The sequence below is a fragment of the Equus asinus genome, chromosome 7 (assembly GCF_041296235.1).
Source record: "Equus asinus isolate D_3611 breed Donkey chromosome 7, EquAss-T2T_v2, whole genome shotgun sequence".
In the NCBI taxonomy this organism is placed as follows: domain Eukaryota; kingdom Metazoa; phylum Chordata; class Mammalia; order Perissodactyla; family Equidae; genus Equus; species Equus asinus.
The window spans coordinates 21,473,630-21,495,312 of record NC_091796.1 but is presented as its reverse complement, the minus strand read 5'-3'; the positions used below and the strand labels follow the sequence as shown (position 1 = coordinate 21,495,312).

General features: G+C 36.5%; 2 protein-coding genes across 7 annotated transcripts in view; one reads left to right on the top strand and one right to left on the bottom strand.

Moving 5' to 3' along the window:
* The window catches only part of RAB27B (RAB27B, member RAS oncogene family), a 162,044-nt gene extending 155,699 nt beyond the window's left edge, over positions 1 to 6,345 (top strand). For all 3 annotated transcript variants that reach the window (XM_044774758.2, XM_014846842.3, XM_014846849.3), the window contains one exon: positions 36 to 6,345. In XM_044774758.2, coding sequence (XP_044630693.1) covers positions 36 to 225 — 190 coding nt within the window. In that variant the 3' untranslated portion in view covers positions 226 to 6,345. The remainder of the gene's footprint in view (positions 1 to 35) is intronic.
* A 4,747-nt stretch (positions 6,346 to 11,092) lies between these two features.
* Positions 11,093 to 21,683, bottom strand: part of CCDC68 (coiled-coil domain containing 68) — a 64,007-nt gene continuing 53,416 nt past the window's right edge. For all 4 annotated transcript variants that reach the window (XM_070512988.1, XM_014846908.3, XM_070512990.1 and 1 more), the window contains 2 exons: positions 16,232 to 16,308; positions 11,093 to 13,822 (listed from right to left, as the gene is read on the bottom strand). In XM_070512988.1, coding sequence (XP_070369089.1) covers positions 13,765 to 13,822; positions 16,232 to 16,308 — 135 coding nt within the window. In that variant the 3' untranslated portion in view covers positions 11,093 to 13,764. The remainder of the gene's footprint in view (positions 13,823 to 16,231; positions 16,309 to 21,683) is intronic.

Here is a 21,683-nt window from a genome sequence, read left to right as displayed (position 1 = left end):
CCTCTCAAAAATGTTTGTCATCTCTTCTATGCTAGCATACCATATTTTGAAACAAGTGCAGCGACTGGCCAGAACGTGGAAAAAGCTGTGGAAACCCTTCTGGACTTGATAATGAAGCGAATGGAACAGTGTGTAGAGAAGACACAAGTCTCCGACACTGTCAATGGTGGAAACTCTGGAAAGCTAGATGGAGAAAAGCCTGCAGAGAAGAAATGTGCCTGCTAGACTCCATGCAGGAACTGGTCATCAAGAACCCCATCCAAATATTACTTCCCAAAACAGCAACCAACCATGAAATTGTTGAGTAGACCATGCATAATGGCATGTCTTTCTTTTTCTGCCAGAAAATCTATTTTAAGAAACCAGAATAGTCAACAGTGTTCAAAAGAATTGACCAGTTGTCCCTCAGGCCCCTCCAAACAAGATCACAGATCTCCTAATGTGATTGTACCATCATGGATGCTCAATCTGCTTTGCTTATAAAGAAATGAGTATCTAAGAGAGCACACAAAAAGAAGTATCAGTGAGTTTTAAATTGGAACAAAAATTTATGTTGTCACATTGGGGAACAGGATAGGCTACTAAAGGGAAAATATGGAAATATGATTTTTTTAAAAGATTGGATTTCCTTCTTATATAGAATCTGATTCATACTTTTAAATCTGCATTGGGGGAAACATATTAACTAAAAATGGATACACAATAAAGAATTCTAAGTGGTTCATTAAGAATGACATTACTCTGTACCCCCAATGGCTGTTCTAGAATGACTAAATTACTGATAAGGTTATGAGAGAATGGATGTCAGACTTCTATGAAAATGTAGGAGATCGTGTAATAATGCCATTTTTATATTCTTGATAAATGGCAGATAGACAAGAATAAGACTGTGAATGACAAAGTACAAGAGAGATGCCCTGGGAGAAAAATGAAAATATGGGAACGTGGCATTTGGACAACTGAAATTAAATGTATCTGTTAGAGATGTCTGAAAGAGTTACTTAGCCAAATTTCACTCAAGCCAATTAGAAGTTGACATCAGCTGGGGCTAAGAGTCTCCAGAGGTTTCCATTTCAAACAAAATTTTAGAAATTGGTGCAGTGTTCAGCTTTGCATTTCATTTCTTTTTTAGCAAATGGTGATAGTCACATGGAGAAACTAAAGATTGCTGTTTATTAAATCTCTCTTTAAAAATTCAGTCAAGAAAAACTAGCCTTAATTTTTTTTTTAGGGAAAATAGGCTGGTGATATGACACAAAAAGTGACTATTAATTTTGAATTTCTTTTTAATTTACAAAAGCACTGGAAACTCTAAATCACATTTCTCCCCTCCAACCCACACTCACCCCTGGTTTTGAATCAATTGTGAAAATACAGATATTGTCACTTTGTAGATCAATAACTTCAGAATAATGATGGATCAATTTTATGGTCACTCTGAATTTTCATGTCATTAGTCACATAAAAATTGGTGATACCTCATGCCATATTACAATATATTTAACATTTGTTTATCTTTTGCCTAAGGCAAAAATACCCAGGGTTGAGCTATATTTGGGGTTGGCAGGGATCAAACTGTATCTTATCTCACCAAAAATTTTGTGGATCGCTTTACTGCTTCACCTAAAGCTGCCTTTTTTTCCTAAAAATGATCACAAACATATTTTCCATTGGTCTATTCTTACTATTGTGTTTAAACTAACATTGCATTAGTTTTTTATCTTAGTTTCTGCTAAACATAAGCCACTCCTATCAAACTATTATTTAACTATTTCAGTCAATTTTATCAGTAACAAAGCCACCATACTTCAAGTTTTCTCTTTTTGTTATGAGTATATGATTTTTCTACATGATGGTTCCTCTTCATTTGAAAATTTGCCAATTAAACTTCACTTTTCTGTACTCTCTGCATATTTTTTTTGTTCAGTTACCGACATTGGAAACCCTAAATCCCAGGCCCCTATAGCCTCTCCCCACCAACCTCCATCTGATATTGAATCAGTTTCAAGAACACAGATCCAAGAGATTGTCTATTTATAATGTTCTGAGGATGGACTAGACCCAGAAATGTGCCACGAATCAAGGCAATTTGGAAGTTTTGATGCAATTAGCCCCTGTAAAATTCTCTGTGTTAACTGCTCAGTTCCTTGATCTCTGCAGCACGATGCCAGCTTCTAAGATCAATCACAGTCGGGTATTCCCTCCGTTGGTGTTCTTCTTTCTGATGCTCTTCATGACCTCAGTGCCTGTGCTGTGGGGATAGAAAGCTATTAGCTAACGTCAAGGATGTTTCTTCTGGAAGAAAATTGAGCAAAAACAATATAACCATCACTGTGGCAAAATTTGGTGAACTTTTGTGGTCATTATATCAATTTTTTCTTTGAATTCAAATTGGGTGTCCCCTGCATTTCTTAATGGGGAATGGCTAGCCTTTATAAAATCCTAAAGGTATTCTATTTTGGATATGTCTTTTTGTTCTATTAATTTTCCAGTTAGATGATTGATTTACTTATGCCAAGATTCTGTCGTTGTCAGTCATTTGAGAAGCATTTATTTAGGATCTATTTAAAGATCATTATTTGATAGCTGTAGCATGAAGCAGATGGTGATGATGCCCATAATTATAGAACTATGTCTATAAAACTAACAATTATTGAGTAATAATCCCAAGAGGAGTGAAATTTAAAACAGATAAGAAGATTACTTTAAAATTGTATTCTACTTGTAAATAAATTCTTGATCTAAAAAAATATTTTCTTTGTCAAGTTTACCATCTGACGCCAAATTCTATGTAACCAGTACTAGAAATTCCTTCTTTCCTTGTTTCAGAATTAATTGTTCCATATAATTCATTTTACAATTTCAAATTGATTTGGGGCCATGAAGTATGCAGAATACTTTAAAGAATTGCATACCCCCTTCAAATCACAACAGCATGTATTTTTAGCCAAGATGTGTCCTGTTATTTATTCTCTCTCAAATGCTTTAGTAAATCATATTGTATTTTGGAGAAATATTTAAAACGTACTTGAAATTCTTTTCTCGTGTAGAAACCATTTCTGGGGTGTTTGCACTGGTTTGATGTTTACATTGGTCTAACACAGTGCCTTGGATAAGTCCATGACCAAATTGGTCTCCAGCCACAAAGCTTATTTCCAATAATATCATATTATAGGAGGGCCTCACAGAGACACTAAGGTCACTGAGGGTATTCTGATGTCTTCAGCAAAGGGAACAAGGATGTTACTGGGAATCTGGAGGTGATTGCCACAATCTCCTGGTCTCCCAGCTCACTTCTCAGGTAGTGGGCGTTACTTGAGACTCTTAATTGTGATTAGGTACAAAGTTACCTTTTAATATAAAAGAGGAAAAGTCCTTTTGAGAAATGTACCAGAAATACTTGAGAGAACACGCTGGTCTTGGTATGACGAGGGTAACAAGTCATGAATTGGCAGAGAAATGCTAAATGCTAAGAATTGAGCCTGTGGGTCCCTACATAAGAGTTTTAAAATTCTTGCAAGTCACCCCTCTAGGCAATTTCCTATCATTTCCATATTATCAGCCATCACACTGCAAAAAATTCAAGACCAGCATTTTCTAAAGTAAATATTTTATCTGTTATTTTTAACCAGACAGGCCACTCTATGTATCAGTGGGTGTCTTTGTTATGTTTCTAGTATGTTATTCTCTGCCAACCTGTACAGGTAGGATGAACTGGGCAATAGTTTTAATCAGCCTTTCTTGTCTCCTTTATAAGAGAAAGAAGCTTGGCCATGGCGAAGGACATAACTACATTAAAAAAAATTTAATAACAGTCAAAATATTCTTCAAACTGTAAATTTTGCCCACTAGGAATCAATACATTTGATGGAGCTCATATGTATTCTCACCAATGGAGCGAGTGCAGTGGTTAGAAAGAGAAGCAGTATATGCAATAGACAGAGTGTGTATAGTACATAACCTGGAACCTGTGTCCATGGAACAAGACTGTTCACTGTTGTGTATCTCTGTCCACGTGAAAAAAGGGTACATGCACTTTCCTCATTGTGTATCACACTAAGACTTTGAGGGAAAATCCTCATCCATAATGAGCTTTGGAGTTATACTCTAAAATTCGATCTGTGAAGAGGTAATATTGAGGTTCCTGGCTTCCGAAGATACTTAATAACTCTTTGAAAGGAGGCCCTGAGAGCTGAGGTTAGCCAAAGCGATAGAAAAGTTGTCTTTCACCTTCTACTATCCCGCGTTAAAGCATTAAAAGAAGTCTCATATATTTGGATATTTTAGGGAAAGCTTTATCATTTTTAAAAATGCCAAGATGCTGTCTATATTTGAAAAGGTTGTCTAAGAATTCACCAAAAGCTATATTTTCTTCTTGATTTTTGACCAAGACGATATAAACTTAATTCTGGGAAGTGTTGAGCTCTTAAACATGGAAAGTAGATATAGAATAGTATCTGAGGTGAGTGTTAATGTTTTATAAATCCATAAAGATACTTATCCCATAAAGTAGAACTGATAAAAGTCATTGTTAGATATGTAGGGAATTTTATAAACTTCTTGCCTTAGAATTCTTGGGTGGAGACCCAACCACAATGACATTGTTGAACAAGAACTAGAGCTATTACAAGTTATCTAAATAGAGTTCTTAAATACGGCAGAACGTGGATAAGGCCATACTTAAAAGGTTGATTTTTAGGTAATTAAAAAAAAAAAAGACTTAGCAAAAGAGTTTTTGAAACTAGATCTCTGGCAAATATTTATTCATCATTTTTACCTACCAAGTAGAGGTTTACGCCCTTAGAACTAAGCTAATAAAAATATTTAAACACCAAATATTTTATTATTGGTATCAAAATTTGGGAAACTTAGAAACATTTTGTTTGTGCTGTCTGAATCTAATTTTCTCACAAATTGCACTTTGATTTTTCAAGGAGTGACGTCACCAAGATGCTTCTCTGTGGAGCTCTTTTTACCAAGTCTGTGGTTGAGATATTTTCTAACTTCATATACAGACAGAACAAAAACAAACAAAAATGTTAGTACCAAAATAGTGGAATTATTTAAAAGGGTGTCATCTTTTATGAAGAAAAAATATACAAAAGCACCATCTTTGGATTGAGTCGTTTAAATTTGTTTCCCAGTTCTTTTCATCGCCAACAGATCGTGGAAGTCATGGCTAATATCCTTCCACTGACTTAGTCTTTAAGGATCATTAGCAAATTCTGTAGGAGCCGGCAAGTCTGTCCTTAACCTAATGGATTCTTTATTTAACCAGCAGCTGTTGTCCTTATGTCTATTCCCACGTCAAAATAGTGTCTGTCCCTAGCAAATAGGCTTATCCTTACTCTTCTATTCTCCAGGTTACTTTTTGAAATGCTCTTTGAGAGGAAGCTTAGTATTGTAGAAAGGAGAGTGGCTAAAGATGAATTTGGGCACCATGGATATATCATTAAATATCTTAGTGGCTTCTCCTCATATGCGGCTTATAAACACTGTGTGCCTCACAAAGGTCATGTCAGGCTCAAAGGAGAACATATATAAGAAACTGGTTTGTAAATTATGTTCCCTTTCATGAACAGACACTATTATCACAAGCTAAAAGTAATTTTAAAAATCATTCGTAATTTAAACCACTTGTGAAAGGAAGTGTCATAGCAGGGACAAAACACTAATTTTAGTAGAGGTATTTGGAAGCTATAAATGAGTAGTCAACTTGAGGTCATTGTGTTTGATTGAAAATGTTTAATATATCTCAAGTTATTGAAAAAATATGAGTTTGGTTTCATTTTGGATGTCTTCTTGTATTTCGTTCAAAGAGTCCTATTACATTCTAGATAGTATATTAAAACTTGGTCGAAATCCTCCTTGTACAAATAGGGCTTTTGTATCCATAGCCTTGTAAAAGACACTGAGTGCATCTGAAATTATTTAAGAAAAGTAAGTTGTCCTGCTTAATGTCTTAAAAGTAGACAATGTTCTGACATAACCCTGGAGTGCTTCACTGCTCCCAGTAGTCTACCTTTAAGTGATATTATCCTCATTTTTAGGCTAAGCACGTTTATTGTTTTGTCTGTCCTTTACACAGATCTCTGTTTTGTCTAGTGCTATGAATGTAAATTAAAAATCTTAAACATGGAGTTTTTATTCTCTGTGCCCCTGAATAGACTGTGGTGCCTGACAAACACCGTTAGGTCATTATTTTCTTGTACCAAAGTTCTAGTGACTTCAGAAATCATAGCATCCAATGATTTTGTGGTATCTGGGTTTGAATACTATGGTTGAGAACTTATTCAGTGATTGTTCCTGTACACTTTTCAAATAAAAATGCATTTTTATCAATTATTTTGTGTCCTCAGAGAAACTTTATTTCTATGCAAAGTTGAATGCATGGTGGATGGGGAACATTAAATCAGTATCAGCATGGAACTTGTATCACATTAAAAATGGCACCCATTAGGAACTAGGCAGTAAGAGGACGTTTGGATTTAGCCAAGTGATTTTTACCCATCTTTCTAAGCTTTCTCATTTATTATTTGTTTAAAGACTGGGCTTTGCAAGAAAAATTTTCTAACAATTTTGAATTACACATTTAGAAAATTAACAATTAACAAATGTTGAAGTAGTCTATGGTACAAAAATGCCTCAACATATTATAACCTATTTCATCCTCACAATGAAATGCTGAGGCAGGTGGTGACATCTACTTTAGTCACAGACTGGTGAAAGGACCAATGGTCAAGGCCAATTCAAGACCACAATCATACAGCTTCCTTTTAAATGCTCATTTGCAAAGGCTGCCTTGTTCCCGGAGTTGTTTTCCCTCCATATGTTACTTCGGCTTTGCCAAGATAATGATGAGTTTTTAATCTAAAGATAAACAATTCTCCCACTGCAAGCAAATAAAGCCGTGGCATCGTTCTCTCAACCGTACTCCCCGGTAGCAGTAATGTTGTTTCACTCAGACAGAATCTTTTCCCCTTTGGGTTCATCTGAAATAATTCAGGATAAGTCATTAGGGACTTGCTTTTCCTATGAAAAATCCTTTCTCATAGGATTTTTAAATAGTCATAGCATGCCCCATACTGAGAAAAACCTAAGACCGTCTTGACATTCACTGTCTGTAATGCCCGGGTTTCTCATTTTAAAACTGTGTGTAAGGTATTTGTATTCTTTATAGTTCTCTCTACCAAGGAAAATTTCGTGTTTAGTATGGATTGCTACTTGTGGGCAAAGAACGTCTACAATAAGAGTGTGAACATTTCTCTTAGAAATTCATTTAGGTGACTTGCATTATGGTTTAGGAAGCGAGCACACTAATTACAACTGGACTAAGGCTATATTATAGGTACTAGAAATGTTTTGCGATAATAATGAGATTTTCCAAATTATCATAGCTTTGGACCATGGTTGTAGGTCCCTGAGAGAAAGACTCTTCTTTACCAAAAGGTTAAAAAAAAAAAAAAAAAAGAAAGCAGCAGCAAGGTTGACAACAGAAGACTTTGATCCATTTGACTGATTCCCCAGAGAAGTTCACCTCATGAGCTCATTCACTCTCAGGGAAAGAATGAACCAGAAGGAGCAATTTGGAGTCCTGCTACTTAACATATTGGATTATGGTTACCTATTACCTAGCTTCACGGGCCTCTTCTCTTCCCCTGACTTCCAAGAGCAGTTTCTTATGAGGGTCAAGACAGGACCACTCAACTGAACCTTTTAAGGGCAGTTTTCCCTTCAAGGCCCCTCCCAGAGAACGTGGGCTTTCTCAGTCTGCTAGGGAAACAGAGACAAAGGAGACTGAGATACAGACTCCTAAAAATCATTAGCTTACCACAGCTCCGAATTCAAAGAAGAACTGCAAGGATAGCTTATTAATCAAATAAAAGGAATGATGTATCTCAAGGAAACTTGAAAGAATATGTTGCATGGAAAATGCTTTAGACGACATTGGGACTTACTTGTCACCTACCATTCCAGCAGCACTGATGTCCTGGCTGTTGTGGGACACACCTGGTGGGCTGATTCTGTGGGGCCTCTGCACCTGTGCTTGCCTCTGCCTGGACCCCCCTCCTCCACCAAATAACACCACTTCCTTCCCCTCACTTCCCTAGCCGCCGCCTTCTGTTTTCTTCCTCTAAATGTTATCATCAAAGTTATTTAAAACTACTCTCCTATTTAAATTAGCAATCCATAGTTACTGTATTTTAAATGATCACCCAATTTAAAATTGTAACCATGATCTTTCACTCCTGGTGACTCCCTATGTGTGTGTTCTGCTTTATTTTGATTCACAACCCATGGGTGGGACATCTCTGACTTCATTATGTGCTCCTTGTCACTAGAATGTATTTCTAGGAAGGTAGGGATTTTTCTTTTCCTTTCTTCCATTGTGCACGCACACCCTCCCCTACTGCTGTAACCCTGGCATCCAGAACAATCCTTGGCAAATAGGGGGCACTCAACTAATATTTGTTGAAAGAAGAAATGAATGAATCCTGTGTGAAAAACTGATTAGGTGGACTATAGAATAACATAGCGTTAACATTTTTTTAACTACTTTATTGAAGTAAGTATTTGAATTGTCTAATTTATTGATTTTTGCCATGGAATGTATCTGTGAAAACATCACCATTATCAACACACTGGACACCTCTATTACCTCCTGATGTTTCTCTGTTCCCCTTTGCAATCTCTCCCTCCCGCTACTCCTGTGCCCAGGTAAATACGGATTTGCTCTCTGTCACTATGGAATTAGATAGTGTTTCTTTTCCTTCCTCTGACTTCTTTCACTAAGTATAACGATTTCAGATTTATCTGTTGTTGCGTATATTTGTTTGTTCTCTGTTCCTTTTAATTATTGAGTTATATTCCCATGTATGGATGTACCACACATTGTTTACCTATTTATCTGTTAATGGACATTTGTTTTCAGATTTGGGCTATTACAAATAAAGGTGCTACGAAAATTCATGTATGAATCTTTCTGTGAATAGAAGCAGTTGTTTCTCTCAGGTAAAAATTGAAGATTGGAATGACTAGGGCATATGGCAATGTATATTTAACTTTTTAAGAAATAGCCCGTTTTCCAAAGTGGTTGTACCATTTTTGCATTCCAATCTGTAGTATATGCTAAGTTCGGTTGCTCCATATCCTCCATATGGCCAGCGTTTTTAATTTTTGTTGTTTTAATGGTATTTCTTAGTGGCTTTAATTTGCATTTCCCTGATAACAGATGTATTAAGCATCATTTGATGTGCATTTGTAATTTGTACATCTTGCTTTGTGAAGTGATTCTGCAAACATTTTTGCCCATTTTTTTCATTGGATTGTTTGTCTTCTTATTATATTTAAAAAGCTCTTTGGGTATTCTGGATAAAAATCCTATTGTGAATATTTTCTCCCATTCAGTAGCTTTCTTTTTTATGTGTTTAGTGATGTCTTTCAAAGAGCAAAAGATTTGAATTTTAATGAAGTCCAATTTATCAATTTTTTTCTTTTATGGTTTGTGCTCTTTGTGTAATATTTAAGAATCTTGCCTACCTTAATTGCAAAGATAATCTACTATGTTTTCTCCTAGAAATCTTATAGTTTTAGCTTTACATTTAGGTACATTGTCCCTTTCAGGTTAATTATTATATATCATGTGAGGTAAGAATTGATGCTATTTTTTCTCATACATATACCTCTAGTATTTCCAGCACCAGTTAGAAGACTCTTTCCTCCACTGGAGCATTGACACCTTTGTCAAATATCAACCACATATATGGGTGTATTTATGGATTCTCCTTCCATCCATTGATATATCTGCCTGTCTTTTCACCAATACCAAACTGCTAATATATTAATTTTGTATTTTAACCTGGTAATCTGTGACCTTAACTTATTAGTTCTAGTAGTTATTTTGTAGATTCATTAATGTTTTCTACATCAACCATTCTATGAACTACAAGAAATGGACAGTCTTACTTTTCCTTTTCAATCTGTACGCCTTTTCTTTCTTTTTCTTTTTCTTCTCATATTCCAGTGGCTAAAACCTGCAGCAAAATGTTTAAGAAAAGTGATGAAAGCAAGCATCTTTGCCTTGTTCCCAATATTAGCAGGGAAAACATCAGTCTTTCATCATTAGTTATATAGACTGAAGGTTTTTCATAAATGTTTTTCACCAGAATGAGGATGTTTCTTACTATTCCTAGTTGGCTAAGTTTTTATCACAAATGGGTGCTGAATTTTTTCAAATACTTTTCTTCATTTATTAAAATCATAATTTTTATTATGTGTATATGGTTAATTACATTGATTAATTTTCAAATGATAAACTAACCTTGAAGGCCTAGGATAAATGCCAATTTTCTGTAACTCCACTACAATTTTAAATGCTTATACATGTATACTTTAACAATAATAAAGTGATTAAATATCATTATTTAAATATTGATTGCATCCTTAAAATTCCCCAACAAAAAATAAGAGAAGAAAGGAAGGAAGGGAATTATAATTATGATACTAGCTGAGGGAATTTGTCATTCTTGATGGATTGGGTCCCTACTTCAATATTGATGAGGATTCTATAATTATTTGCAGGTCAGAGGAGAGGTAAAGATTTTCAAAGTGCAGAAATATGAAAATTTGAGAAATGTGTGTGTTCTTAATTTTATAATGCTACTATTTTTTCCGGTTTAGAATACAAACATAATAGATTACTTGTGCTGTTAATTTGGATCCAGGGAAAAATAGCAGAAAAATTCAGGAAGCTATCTAAATGTCTGTTCACTGACAATAACAATCCATTTATTACGGATTATATTGTCATGAACAATCAAATAAACACAACTTAATTCATTTAAGTATAATAATGTTTTTTAGGAAGATTAGCCCTGAGTAACATCCACCACCAATCCTCTTTTTGCTGAGGAAGATTGGCCCTGAGCTAACATCCATGCCCGTCTTCCTCTATTTTATATGTGGGACATCTGCCACAGCATGGCCTGATAAGCAGTGTGTACGTCCATGCCCAGGATCCAAACCAGAGAACCCCGAGCCACCGAAGCAGAGCACAGGAACTCAACAACTACACCATCAGGCCGGCCCCTATGTACAATAATTTTAATGTAAAAAGAAATAAAAACAAAAAAATTTACAAAATATGACAACAATTTTCTTTATTGTAAGGCATATTATAAGCAAATTATTCAAAGGATATGCTACATGAATTGTTTAAACATTGCTTGATGATAATTTGTAACAATACATGTAATCAAAGTGAAACTAAGTTTCATTTCCCACTTCCATGTATTCACTTCAAGGCCCACCTCAGACCTCCTTATCCAATATATTGATTAGGATAATTATAAGTACAATTATTTAGGCTACAACAGAATTAGTGTTTCTTTTCCTGTATGTCTTGTATGGTACAATTTTTAGACTAATAAATTTCATTCTCCATTGTAGTCATTTGTTTCATCACTCAGAAATGTTTAAAAAACATTTCAAATGATAAAAGCCGACATGATAAGGAAATAGAAAATAATCCATATATGACAAACAAATGATGCTGGTGCTACTAAAAAGATACGTTTGTATTTGAAGGGTTCAGATCTTTCTAGGCTTCTGAAACTGCTTATTCTTATTCTCAGGAGATACAAAGACCGCTCCAAAGTGAACCTGGGGACCAGATGAGCAGATCCTATCTGTATTACATCCAACTCCACTTACACGTTCAAAAATGAGGATAGTGAAACCAAAATAAAATCCAAGAGTGTCTTTCTATTTTTGACTTCAGAATACATGGAAATCATCTTGGTTGTTAGCTCAGTTGGATGGATCCATCCCCAAATCTCATGTTTATCACAATCCAGCACGATAATTGAGGTCTAAGAGGAACCAAAGTGATCTCCCAGTGAAAGCTGAATTCTCCTGCCACACTGCAAATGCTGGAAGCAGAATTCAGGGGCCCAATCTCCCTACAAATGTGCCTGAAAATGTATGACCAAAATATGTTCAATGTGGTACAAAGTCATAAACAATAAATATAAAGGAAGCAGATTTTTAGCAGGTAGGTTTTTCTGAACTAAATTCTCAGGACAGTCGTGCAACAGGTGAAAGGCCAACTCCTCTCAGCAAAATATTTACTTTATTAGTAAGGGCTGCTTCTGACTGTCATCCATAGGATAATGCAGAGAGCCCACAAGGATGCTGTGTTTGTTAAAGAAGCAAAAGGAGGGGCATGTCTATAGCTGGGAGATAGCTCAGACCACCGAGTGAGCAGGTAGAAGGAATACTGACAGCCAAATAGGTTCAAATCTTTGTTCCAGAGTTGGCAGTAGTGCAAATTACTTATCCACTCACTGTATCCTCCGCTGGAAAATGGGGATAATCATGTGGCCTGCCTCCGACAGCTGTCAGGAGGATTTAAGGCACTAAGACAGGTAAGTATTCCTGGCATAGGGAAACTGTGCCCTAGATGTTATTAGACTACATCTTTAAAAAAACCAGCAAGCAATAAAAACATGAAGCAAGAAACTCATACATATGCTTATACAACATCTCAAGGATTACAGGACTTTGATGAATTTATAAATACGACATTACTTCCTCTCGTGTGTACATGCCTTTAAATATTTCATAGATAATACTGATATTTCACATTCCATTTGAAAGGCTTGAAGCATCTTTCCTGAAAAAATGTTTAGAGTTATACATCAGAGAGGATGATCAAAAGGATTAAAAGTTATTCACTCTTTCGGGTGACTAAGGTCTCCCATTATTCCTCTAGTTGAAGAGCGTTCTGCTTTCCCGAGTGTCGGCAGTTTGCATTTCTACAGCTAGAGTTTGGTTTTAGCCATAGCAATCACAAACTGTACCTGTAATGAACGCAAGTATCAAACCTTAAGCACACTTTCCCAAAAGCACTAGATACATCATTCCAATCCATGAATTCAGAGTCTTCCTGGCTGCAGACAGCAGCCACTGTTCCTTTGAACCCATAATAAATACATTTTTATGGAGGTATGAGCTACCAGCATTGTGTTCTATCCTTCCCCCTAAATATCATGCTGAGATAATATGATGAATATTGGAAACAAAATTAGTCACAAAGTCAGAATCACAAAGTGCCTTCCTTTGTGCTTACATATGGGTTGCCTCTAGCAACTAATTTTCAATCCCAGCTGAAGAACAGGGGCTCCCTAAGGTGTGGGTGAGGCAGCCATGATTCTCAACTTTGGAGGGTCTTGTGGTTTGGGGAATTAGCTAAAAAGAACTTACTCCTCCTGTCCATAATTCAGTAAAGAATAACTCTCCCACTCACCATGGGCCAGGAGATGAGCCTATATCATGATAAGATATTTCTTATTATCCAAAAGCCAACTTCAAAATACATCATTTATTCATACACATATTCATTCTTCTTCCTATTTATAGACATAAAAACCACTGTCAAAAGGTCAAAGTTGACAACCTTAAACCACTCCCTTCAGCAAAAAAGATTCGGAAAATTTTTTTAAGTTTAAAGCAAAATCCACCTTCCCTCATGGGAAAGAACCTGGTCGATTCACCCAGTTCATAAGTTTTGAAGAGAGTTCCTTCTCTTGAATATATATTTGTTTGATTTCCTGGAATGTTATCTTCTTGCAGGGCTATTGATGTATAACAAATTCCATTAGATACTGCCATTGAGCCCTTTAACATGCAAGTTTAGACTGTGTTTCAAAGAACAAATGAGACCCACACAGTGATCTTTCTCATTCAGATCTTCACCCAGCCAGCTCATTTCCGTAGCCTAACCAACATCAGATAGGGCGTAGTGTCTTCAGTCTTCAATTCACTGTAGAAAAGACCACACAATTATCAAAATTGAGCACATTAAACTTTCGTGATATAATTGCTGTATCTTCATGATTACCATCTCCACTGCCACTCTACTACCAAGTCTGAACCAACCGCTTTAATCTAAGGGTGGCGAATCGATGGATTCTGACTAATTGTCCATGAGACACAGTAGAATCGAGTTGTGGAAGCATTAAACTTACATAAATTCAGCTAATTATAATAGGACAAGAGTGAGGAAGAGTGAGGGGAAGTGAGAGTTAGAGCCTGTGTCTGCCATGCCACTCAGTGAAGATATGCACCGGAGTGACGTGGAAATGGGAAACACAAATCAACTGTTCCCTCAGGACGTCTTAGTTCTGTGGGTTTCTCATAGCCTGAACTTCTTTCCTCACTGTGTGATTCTAGTTCTAAAAAAAATACACATATATACATATACACACACACACACACACACACACACATCAATATATGTGTCTTTTGTTGGTGTCTAACAACGTGACCCCTAAATCTCCAGCAACCACTTCTTCTGGTGTTCAATTCCAGAAACACCTATATGTTCTAAAGCTCAAGGAAAAAAATCTTGTTTTCTGTACTTACTGAGAGACGGCATAGAACTATATTTTATCGGTGATTTAAGAGATTTGCCTAGATCAATTTTTAAATGCATGATTTTCTTTTTTGTCTTAAAGCTACTTTTATACTCCAATCCCTCCCTAGAGTTATAATTCCATTGTATGTTGGTGAATAGAGTAGTAACCGCTTACATTCTCAAAGCAGCCAGCTGGCCACATTTCATTTTGCAAACATGAGACCTACCACTCTATCATTAATCCTGGAATTTCTATCAAAAATCATGAAACAAAGGGCATATTCAGTCCAGTTTCCCTATTTCAATTAGGAAATCTTCCCATTTGACCTTTCACAAGTCATAGGGAGAAAAAAACAACCTTTAAAACTAAGAGACCCTTAACAATTAATTAACTGCAGCTGAAGGCCATAGAAGTCATTCTCCCCAACACATCCCCTCTGTACCAGCCAGAGTCTCAGCTTTCAATACTAGAGTAGTTACAATATGGAAACAACCAGGTGCTCCCTCCTCTACTCCACACTGGCTCTGTTCCCTCCAGGGGCAAAATAGCTGCGCTCAGTCATGATGTCTCACTACCCCAGGAGGAACGGTATCTGGTGAGGGAGCAAAACATCAACCATCCACCCTTCCCTTGGAAAGTCATGCTTGCCCGTATAGTCTAAATTCTTCATCTCTCCCTCCACTGAAGTGACCACTTCTCTCACGGTTTCTTAAATGTGGGCATTCCACTTCCTTCTTTAATACTTCTAGGACTTAACTTCTTTTCTTCATTAGACGTTGCAAGGCTAGTGGCCAAAAAGTTGATAACTTAGCATCTGGAGGCCCAAAGATTTTAGAAAACTTCATTCATAATGGTTTCGTCTCCAGTCTCTAATTACGTATATCATTAGCAAAGTGAAGCACTGTTGATGAGAGCTATCAAGAGGGAGAGGAATCTGCCTGAATTCCTAGACTGATGCGATCACAGCGGGCCTGATTCTCCACCTCAGGCACTGTGCTGAAGACAGTGTCAGAAAACGGGCTTCTGCCCTGGAGGGACGAGACTGGGAAATCCAAAAGCTGTGACAACAGGAAGTTTTTAATCACTTTTTAAATGATTCATGTAATTACAGACTATGTTTTCTTTTAAGTGATAATTTCAGAGCATTATGGAAATGAAATTTGAGCCCAGAAGTCTTTTGGGTTTTTTTTTTTAACAACTTGTCACTTCAGATTCTGTCAACATTAGAAAGTGTCTTTGATGGTTTCAACTATCACTTCGATTGCTTTAGTGGGTCATTATTGCTTGATTCAGTCATTATTAGGTAGTTCTTGCAGACACTTGTCCTTAATAATGCAGGAAATAACATGAAATACATGGAACTATTCCTTCCTTCTTGCATTTATAATCTACATGAGCAGAAAAACAGACATGGACATTTAAGTAAAGACAAACAATTTATGATTAAACTGCTCATCAATGGCACAGAAAATATGAGTAACACAGGGACAAGGACAATAGAGAAGATGATCTGTACTGTTTGGAGAAAGTGTTGAAGCCAAGATTGGGCTTGTTTTATGGCAAAGAAGAGGAAAAACAGATACTTAAATTTATCCATTTATTTTTTCAGTAAGTATATGTTAGGCTTTGAGGATCCAGTGGTGAACAACACTAACATAGTTCTTACTCTCAAAGGACTGGGAAACAGACAACGAACAAATGATCACATAGTAGTAAGAGATGGGAATCTTTCTCCAGTGGGATGAATGTCAACACTCATGAATATCCAACAGAGGTTGTCAAGGCAGACGGGGGTGGGAGAAGAAAGACCGTACCTTGTAGAGACAGCCTTAGATACTGTTGTCCTAGGAGTTTCAGACCAAAGTGCCACCTTGGTTTTCAGTTCTTTATTCTAAAGTTGAAAAAAAAAATGTGCAGAGATCACATAGCTAGCACATTTATTAGTCTCATGCTTAATGCTTCTGATCAATCCACCACCTACATCAAACCTTGGCAGCATGCTTGTCATTCCAGTCACTCTATTAGAACACAGAATGTAGCCAGTTGGGAGTCACTAATATCTCTGAAATTACAAACACACCTTCAAAAACGCATAGTTTACCAAGGTATTAAAATATAGTATTCTGCTTTAGCCTCTGAAATTCAATAGCTGGACTAGCTCCGATCTTACAGTTTATTTTATATGGACAGATGCAAAGAACTTCATGAGATAATTTTATTAAAGCACCTTCTTAAAGACACCCACAATATTGATTATATGTTTGTCTGTCTTGTGTAATCTCTTGATTATAAGCTTCACAAAAACTAGCACATTTGTTCTTTACTATATGGTTCTTTAGCCTCCATTTTCTCATTGAAGCCTCAGTTTCTTCTTGGGGAGTAAGGTTTATTGCTATGCATATTAAAGAAATAAGGGTGGCAGAGCTCAAATTGCCTAGGGAACTCGCTTGTGATGACCCACAGGTAGTATATGCAGCATTGGCATACAAACCTGCAGGCTTCACGCAGGCATGGCGGACTCCCAATCTCATGCTCTTTTCCCTGCAAGACGTTATTTTTCTGTAACCAGAGGAATTAGCCCAACCTCCTTATATTACAAATAAGTAAAAGGTGCGCCCCAGAAGATACAGAGATCCAACGATTTCTGAAGGGATTCCAAGTAGGATGAATATGAAACAGAAGAAAGCAAACTGCCAGGAAATTAATCAACAATCTATCCCAACCATCCAGCCCCACATACATACACCCAGTTAGTCAGTCCCTGCCAAGTCTACAGCATCAAGCTGGGGCAGAGGGGATGTGAAGAAGCACAAGAAAGCAGAGTATCTTCTCTTTTTGTATAGAGGATGCACAGTATGGTGGAGGTGACAAAACAAACATGTGAACATTAAAAAATAAAAAAAAAAAGAAAAGCAATTCAAGAGATGTCATAAGGCAGGAGGTAATTAATTAATATATAAAAGGTATAAACAGAAATCAATGCAACTAGAATAATTTATGACATTTTCATACACAAGGAGGTTTAACCTGGACCTTGAAGATGAGGTGAAACGAGCTAGAAGGGAGAAAAAGACTAAGGCAACAGTTCTTAAAGTGAGATCCTGGATCAACAATATCAACATCACCTGGGAACTTATTAGAACTACGAATTCTCAATCCCCAATGGGACCTATTGAATCAGAAACCCAGGGTGGCCAGGTGATATATTTTAAGAAGCTCACAGGATGATTCTGATGTCTGCTCAAGTTTGAGAACCACCGGAGTGAATAGCAGTTTTCAGTGTTGGTTGTATATTGGAATTTCCTGGGGATACTTAAACTCTACTAATGCCTGAGTCCCACCTTCAGAGATCCTGCTTAATTTGGTCATGGACTGGGTTCAGGAGCTTTCAAGGCAATCCTAATGCACAGCTAAGATGAAGAACCACTGGAATAAGAAAAGCAGACAAAAGATGTGGATTTTGTCCCTTCTTATCCTTCAGCATCTATACTGAATAACTAAAAGATGGAGCAAAGATCTTCACACACAGTAATCATTTCACTGTGATATTTCAAGAGTTAAACAATTGGGGCCAGTCCAGTGGCAAAGTGGTCAAGTTTGTGTGCTCTGCTTCAGTGGCCTGGGGCTCACAGGTTTGGATCCCAGGAGTGGACCTACATATCACTCGTCAAGCCATGCTATGACAGCATCCCACATATAAAATAGAGGAAGATTGGCATAGATGTTAACCCAGGGCCAATCTTCCTCACCAATAAAAAAAAAAAGAGTTAAACACTTAAGTCTCACCCAGGAAATATACTTCAGATTTGATAAGTTGATAATAAAGATGTTCCTCATATAATAGAGATAAATCTAACATATTCTCCGAACAAGTGTAGGCACATATCATAGGCCAAGTGTGTGGCTGAGAAAAACTCCTCTCCATACAGTACTTTACAAGCTATGAAGCAATTTGAAATGTAATATCATGATGACAATGAATATTGAAATAAAAATATTCTGTGGCTGCACAATTATGTAGAAGCTATTTTGATTTTTTCCAGAATAAACTCCTAGTTTCTCAAGTTGTTGAGTACCGAACAACATAAAAGCATAAGAGCTCGCATATCAGACTGTCTTTATTTTCATTTATTTCAACTTCCACGCTGATTTATTTCCTCTACTAGATTTAGGTATTTATTTCTGATTCACGGGCTTTCAGAGTTCTTCCTTTAACTAGAACAGCCATATCCGTGAGTTTTATTACATCGTTACTTTACAAAACTACAAATCACTGGCCAGAATATGTCTGCCATTTTTACGACCCCATCCAAGGATAGTTTATCGACACAGTTTTCTGAAAGAACCTAATTTCTGCATACTTAATCTTCAATCGACACACTCTTGGAATGAAATTTTAGGGATGATGGTGATTATATAAAGTAGAATAATCTTCAAAGTTTAGAAAATGGAGTAATTTCTGAAGATGGATTTCCATATGAGCAAGTCATTAGTGAAGGAGCTAGAAATGCATGAAATGTGAGAGGAATGTCAGAGCTCTAAATTAGGATGATGAAAGATATGCAAAAGTAGAAAGAAAAGTAAATAATTTTGGTAGAACTAAGCAGAAATTTTCTGATGATATTTAAAAGAGGTTTAAAAACCTTAAAGATTTTTTTTAAAAAAGGATAAAGTTATATGAGTGAATTTTATCCCACTTGTGGAAGGAAAAAAAAAATCCTGCTAGGATAGAAAGAATACCATAGAAGAAATGTATTTGTTTTCATGACTACAGAAAACTAGAAAATAGAAAACAATTTAATATAGTAACTGTGACAATGGCTAAAATAAACAAAGAATCATACACATTTAACCTTATAACTATCCATTTCTACATATGTAGTATACACACATACACATATATATTTCACACACATGTATACACACATACACACTTGTTTGATCACACTGATAAGTAGATATTTTTTGGGAAAAGCAAGTGCTTCAAAGTCAATAAACCTCAAATACAGCAGAGTGATTTTGAACAAGTTTCTTAACTTCTCTGAACGTTTTTTTTGTTTTTTTGTGGGTTTTTTTTTTGGTGAGGAAGATTGTCCCTGAGCTAACATCTGTGCCAATCTTCCTCTATTTTGTATCTGTGATGCTGCCACAGGGTGGCTTGATAAGCAGTGTGTAGGTCCCTACCTAGGATCTGAACTTGCGAACCCCAGTTCGCCAAAGCAGAGTACACGAACTTAACCACTACACCACTCGGCCAGCCCCTGAATCTCAGTTTTATCATTTACAGAATGTAGGAAATAATAACTTTCTCCCAGAGGAGTGCTGAAGATTAAGCAAAATGAACTATGGAGCACGCCTAAGAAGAGACAAATGGTTTTAGTATGGATGACAAAACTATGCCGTTGGTATGGTTTAGAAAGTTGACGGGTTGTTCAAGTTCTAATGACCATTTTTCATAAATGGAATCAGTTCACACTGTTATTTAGTAAATCCCAAAATAGGTAGTGGTCTTAAGTTTGCAGTGTGAAATAGTATACACTCCTGCATATATCATCCCAGTTTGAGAGCTTCATTAGAAACCACTGAGGAGGGATGGACTGGAAGGAGAGACATGATAGCTCCAACACTCACTGAATTTCGGTACCTGGTCAAATATCACAGGCTCAGAGAGGCCCTTCCTGACTCCCAGCACTCCATAACTATCACATTGTCACATTCTAGTCTTCTCAGAGCACTTATCCCTCCCTAATTAAGTGCTTATTTATTTGTTTAAGTATTATTGTCTGTATCTTAAATTACAGCATAAGCTAGATGAGGTCAGAAAAGTCTGTTCTGTTCATTACTCTTATACCGAGCACTTACACATTTCCTGATACATCATAAACACAGAAAAGTATGTGCTGAATAAATAAATTAATGCAGCTTAGACTTTTTAATGCTGAAATGGGCACTGTAACATTCCCTGCAGGGAAGGAAAAGATTTCTCTATTGAAGATAATAAAGTTTGAGAACATAAAGACATTTGTTAGATACTGCTATAATTTGAAACCTTTTTTCATAAAAGAAAACATCAGAAAATAGTAGCTTGAATTAAACTACATACAAAGAATCTAAGACCGTACTGAGAGGTGCCTCAAAATCACTGCAGAGCCTGCAGCCCATGAGGACAGCACAAATTTGCTGCTTGCTCATATCACACCAATAGGATAGACAGCAAGTATTTGCTGAATTTCGAAATACAGAAACAGAGTACAATGGAAACAAATACATTGTTCTGGTCTAACTATTGGACCAAAAGGCCAACTGGATAATGTGTATTATCTGAGTTAAATTGCTAGTTTACTTAGGACAATAAAGCCTGTTTGGGGGATGATATAAATAAAGAGACACAACTAGGGAATATAATGAATTAGAAGCAATTAGCATGATTGATTCCATGACTCTCCGATGAGAGCTGGCACTTAATTAGGTATTACCAGAGCCCAGAACCATAATGAAGTGAAAGATAACACTCTCTCCAGTCAAAATGTGTTACAGATGCACAATAATTAAAGTAGCAGGGCGTTAGAGCCAAAAAGGGCGCACACATCATTGGAACAGACTTCCAACATAAAAATTTAGTTTAGGATAAACAGGCATTTCAAATTCATGAAGAAAGGATGGGCTACTCAGTAAAGTGAGACAACTAAAAATTTAGATCCCTACCTCACACCAGACCTCCTGAATTACATACAGACAGATTTCCATTTAAATAAGATTCCCAGTCCATAAAGAGAATCTGAGCACACGTTTATCATCTCTCTCTTTTTAGATTTTACTGAAATAACAATAAAGGATTTTTAACTATTGAAATCTCTAATAATGAACAGAAAGAAAGAGGACTATTGGTAGATCAGAAATGTAAGGCCAGAAAGACCAAAAGTGAGTAAAAAGTTAACAGCTAGAGGAGAGGCAGCTGCTGCTGGGGCTGTGGCAGCTGAGGGAGGTGTTTGATCCAACAGAACCCGGTAAATCAGAGAGCACATATCAAAAACCTTAAAAATAAATATACTACTTGAGTTAGCAATTCCACTTCTAAAAGTTTATCTTAAGGAAGGAAGTAATTACACAAATGATCAGTGATGTTTGTACAAGTCTGTTGAATTCAGTGCTGTTTACAAAAGGAATATTGAAAAACAATCTAACGTCCAACAATAGGAAATGACTTAATTAAATGATTGTATATCAATCCAGCGGAAACTTTGGTGGCTATTTAAAAAGACAACG